Source organism: Cygnus atratus, chromosome 25, assembly GCF_013377495.2.
Source record: "Cygnus atratus isolate AKBS03 ecotype Queensland, Australia chromosome 25, CAtr_DNAZoo_HiC_assembly, whole genome shotgun sequence".
In the NCBI taxonomy this organism is placed as follows: Eukaryota; Metazoa; Chordata; class Aves; order Anseriformes; family Anatidae; genus Cygnus; species Cygnus atratus.
The window spans coordinates 264,697-269,770 of NC_066386.1; the positions used below are offsets into that span (position 1 = coordinate 264,697).

The 5,074-nt window shown below is 46.9% G+C and overlaps 1 protein-coding gene across 1 annotated transcript; it reads left to right on the forward strand.

Moving 5' to 3' along the window:
- HOXB7 (homeobox B7) lies at positions 1-4,053 on the forward strand. Its single transcript, XM_035571499.2, has 2 exons — positions 1-400; positions 3,449-4,053. The coding sequence occupies exons 1-2, from the start codon at positions 1-3 to the stop codon at positions 3,700-3,702; spliced, it is 654 nt and encodes a 217-aa protein (XP_035427392.1). The 3' UTR covers positions 3,703-4,053.
- Positions 4,054-5,074: the final 1,021 nt, after the last annotated feature.

Sequence of the window (5,074 nt, forward strand, 5' to 3'; positions counted from 1 at the left end):
ATGAGTTCATTGTATTATGCGAATGCTTTATTTTCTAAATATCAAGCCGCAAGTTCGGTTTTCCCATCCGGAGTCTTTCCCGAGCAAACTTCTTGCGCTTTCGCCTCCAACACCCAGCGAGCGGGGTATGGGGCCGGATCCACTCCTCCCTTCGCCGCCTCCATGCCCGGGCTCTACTCCAGTGGCAGCGCCGTGCACCCCCAGGCCCCCACCATGTACTCCTCCGGCTACGGCCTGGAGCCCAGCTCCTTCAACATGCACTGTTCCCCCTTTGAGCAAAACCTCTCCATGATGTGCCCGGGAGATGCCTCCAAGCAGAATTGCAACAAAACGGACCAGAGGGACTCAGATTTGCAAAGCGACAGTAACTTCCGCATCTACCCCTGGATGAGGAGCACAGGTAAGTCCAAGCCTCCTTAAAGAGAGGAGCCCGGGGAGGTGGGGGGAGTGTAAATTATTTTATGGCGTGCGCGGGGGGTGGCGGAGGGGGAGGGGAGGGGGGAATTGTCCCCAACTCCTTTCATGACGTTTCATCGAAAACGAATCTCTGTCTTCAAAAGGGAGAGAGAGAGAGAGAGAGAGACCCCCGCAATAAAGCCATCCTTTTAGCTTTAAATATTTATTAGTGTTGCTGGGGCTGTGTATGTGCCATCCAAAAGGCAGTTTGTCTTAGAGGGGACAGACAGAGCTGCAGAAATAATGGCCATCCCCTTCTTCTCCTATATTTACAGGATGAAGATTGTGCTACCCCCACGTAGATATAGATTCTGAAATGAACTATTTATGGGAGGTACCAGCAAGCTTGTTTTGTTAGGTTTCAAAACCTTCATTTGCCAGCCCCTCACCGCAATGTCCCAGATGCTGCAATTAAGCCTAGCATGTTACCATCAGAAACAGCAACACATCATTCCTTGTTCAGTAAAAACCCTTCTCTCAAAACCCTGACATTCCAGCCGGGATCCGGATGGATGGATGGATGGATGGATGGATGGATGGATGGATGGATATAAGGACTGTGAGAGGGAGAGTACGTTTATCTGTGTGACCGCCAGAAAAACCCAAGCCAGGCAGGCGGCCCGAGGAAGCGTGCTGTGTGCTCTGCGCCCTGGGGAAGTCTCTTAGGAGGCGGTGGGACTTGTCCTGGGGTGCTCAGCGTGGCCCTGCCCGCCTCAGAGTTGGGGCTTCCAGGGCAGCTGCCGCGGCGCTGGCAGCGCAGCCCCGCGGGAGGCCGCGCAGAGCTCCGCGGGGAGCGGAGAGGGGGCGCCCCGCAGCGGGACGCGCTGCCGCCCGCTTCTCCCCCAGTGACCCGCTCCACGCCGGGCCGCAGCGCTGCCTGCGTTCGCGAGAGCGCTCCATCTCCGTATATTAGTGTCAATTAACATTTAATAAACATCCCGTTCCCTCGCACGGGAGCGCCCCGGCTCTACCCGGGCTCGTGGAAGGAGCGCCTGAGGCCGGGCTTCCCCGGGGCTCCGGACCCCAGCCGGGGCACGCCGGCCGGCGGTGGTTATACTCGTGTGAGACTGGGAAGAGGGGAGGAAGGCGCTGCTGTCCTGTCTGGGAGACGAGAACGCGTGAGCTCATTTCTACAGACCCCCGGCTTCGCCGGAGCCAGATTGCAATTTGAGAGCATCCCTGAGACCAAACCTCACGCTGCAGCCAAATTATCGGAATGTGTCTTGTTAGTAAATTTCGGGGGCGACCGGACTGTGGGCCAGACTACCTGCAAAGTAAAGGAAAAAGAAAACAACACAGCAGCCAATGCACCGCAGCTTATAAAGGCAGGAGATACCATCACAGCTATTTGGTGGTCTGTTCTTTCCACTACCTGCTCCACAGTTTGTTCACTTTTATAGTTGATTTATCAAAGACCAAATATTTCTGGTCGTAAACACTTCGTCTCTGCTTTTATCTGACCTTAGATTTAAGAAGCCCTCCGCCTCTCCCCCCCACCCCCCCTTCCCCCTTAGCATGTGACACTGCGAGGAACAGCACTAGAGAGGGCTTGGAAGCAGAGAAAACGCACGAGCGTCCCTGCACTCCAAACCCTGGATGCTCTGGGATGTGTTCTGCCTAAAACTAGAGAAACTCGACCTCGGTCGTAAAAGCGGGTTCTCGTCCGCCGCCCGACACCCCCACCTCCCACCCACCCCCCCCGCCTGATGCCCACTGTGCGATCGCGCTTGTGGAATTTCATCAGCGAGCAGAGATAGAGTTGTCATCCCTATTCAGCAGCAGTTTATGGCTCTCCTTCAGAGGATTTTACAACCCACATTCCACAACCTGCAGATTTTTGCTTTACAGCTAGCATGGCTACTTTACTTTTTTTCTCCTTTTAATGACTAGCTCTTTTCTTCTTTTAAAAAGAAAAAAAAAAGAAGAAGAAGAAGAAGAAGAAGAAGAAGAAGAAGAAGAAGAAGAAGAAGAAGAAGAAGAAGAAGAAGAAGGAGGAGTCTAGTGGAATGTGTGGAGGAGAGGCCGAGAGCTGCTGTTTGCTAACCCGAGTTCTTTGGGAAATAATATATTATACTTTAGATATACACTTACATGGAAAATAGAGCCAGGATCACAAACACCATATTGTATAATTATTTCCAGTTGGACTCAGGAAATGTCGGTTTGGAACGGGGTGTGTGTGGAATTAAGGGTCGGGCCCTTTCCCGAGCCCTGCTCAAGGACAACAGAATAGTAGTGGCGAGTCTGGGGTAGGTGTTGAAGCGCTTCTCATGTATGCACACACCCACAGGAATAGTCCGGGGGTAGCAGCCCCCATGTCAGTCCCTGCCTGCACAGCCCCAGTGAAGCAGAAGTCACTGCTGTGCCCAAAATATTCCTTGAAATAATTAAGACCATAAGACACCTTCTAAGCAAGCACCCTGATGACAGCTTTAAGAGAGGACAAATAGTTGCATCTGGGTAGGTATCAGATGCCTCTCACACTCTTGCTCGATGTTTTTGTGTGTGTATTTATTCCCCAACCATCCTAACTTTCTGGCGCCTAAAACTAAAGTAGGAACTTTGAGGTTGACTGGTGCTACGAGGGCAGGAAACTTTCTGAAGTTTGCTGTTCGTTCACGCACTGGCTCAGAGCCACACGCAGGCACAGGCTTATCAGGGATGCATGCAAAAAAACACTGCATGCATTTCCTAGAGTAAAGAAAATTAAATGTGCAGTGGTTTCAAAGCTAAGAACAGGAAGAGTAAAGTTGGAAATGCTTCTAGAATGGGGAGCTGATTTTGCAAATAAAAAGGAAGATAGTCTCATGTTGCACAGTTCATCCGAGGATTTTGCGCTCCTGTGGAACTCAAGTGGATGGTGCTTGCTAGGCTGCCCCAAAAGACAAAAGCAAGAGGGCAAAACCTAACCGCAGCATCAAAACAACACTCCCTCCCCCACCTCAAAAAAAAAAAAAAAAAAAACTAATACGGATCTAATTTTGCTTCCCAGGCACTGACAGAAAACGCGGCCGCCAGACCTACACCAGGTACCAGACCCTGGAGCTGGAGAAGGAATTCCACTACAACCGCTACTTGACGAGGAGGAGACGCATCGAGATCGCCCATGCCCTGTGTCTCACAGAGAGACAGATCAAAATCTGGTTCCAGAACAGGCGCATGAAGTGGAAAAAAGAAAATAAAACTGCCTGCTCTGGCTCCGGCAGCCAGGAAAAGCCAGACGTGGAGGACGACGAGGAAGAATGAAAGGGCAAAATGTGGATCCAGGAAACGTGAAAACCCACGCGAACAGAAAAGGGGAAAAACACACAGAAGAAAAGACTATATATTAAAATACATAAATGAGAAGTGCATAAATAATTAAAAACATAGGAATGATACATTGTGTTTCCTGACACTGAAAAAAAATACTACCTATATTAAAGTCTTTTTTTGGGGGTGGGGGGAGATAAGACAATAGAATGAATATCTACCTATTAAATGTGGCTTTAGAGTCAGAATAGACACATTTTTCTATGTGAGTCTTCCGATAGTACAAGTAATTTGTAAATCTCCGTTTGTATTTCGCTGTGTACTTTTTGGTATGAAGTAATGTGGTCGTGTTTAGCACCTTTAATTTAGAAAATGTGACCTGAAAGTCTGAATGCAAATTATACTTAGCGTATATAGAATCGTGTACATAATATGAATGAATATCACCCCTTTTCCCTGTAACCTCTGTGGTTCTTTTCACGTTGCTATGCTGTTTTGTCTGTGTATATTTTTACTGGGATTTCTTCCCTGTTCACGTCTCTAGGAAAAAAAAAAAAAAAGAATTAATATTGTGCTACGTAAAATGTTATATATCGAAGTAGCAATTTATTTAATGGCAACGTGTTGCTTTTTGTTTTTCCCTCGTCTGTGATGACTATTCTTCGAAATAAAAAGTAAATCTCCAATATTCTAGAATCACGTTGGGTTCAGTCCCCTTTTCATATTAAAACAGTACACAGGCTTTTGGATTTAATTTTTTCCCCAAGGAAAATATGTATAGTAAAAGATCTTTTTTATATTAAAACATGCCACGACCTGTAATCTTAATCTTCTCTTTCTTTTTTAGCAAGGTCACTGCTAAAATCTATTTCAATAGATTTCAAAGATCAATATAATACCTTTTTCAACAGATTTGGCAAAAATATAAAAATATAACTATTATTCTGGACTCTGGAAATGCGGGCTGGTCATCTCTCTCTCTCTCTCTGGGATTGTGCTGTGGCGATTACTGAAGTAGGTAAAAGTATAAAGAAGGAATGCAAAGAGGCCAGAAGCAGCCCAAACAGTCTTTCCGCCCTTTGTTATAATTCTCTTCTTACAACCCCCCCTCTTTTTTTTTTTTTTTTTTTTTTTTGAGAGAGAGAGATTCTCCCTCTGCTTTTCAATTACCTTACTGCGGATTAGAACTATTTCATTAGTACCAAATAATGTTTAACATCAAAGCGCGCATAAAATAAATTAAAGCAATTAAACGCAGGAAAATCACCAATGTAAAACAAAAGTGAGTAACTTTAAGCACTTGCGCAGGGACCAACCTTCGCCGCCCTTTCCCCCTCCCGTGCCTGTTTGTTTATTTACATTTCCA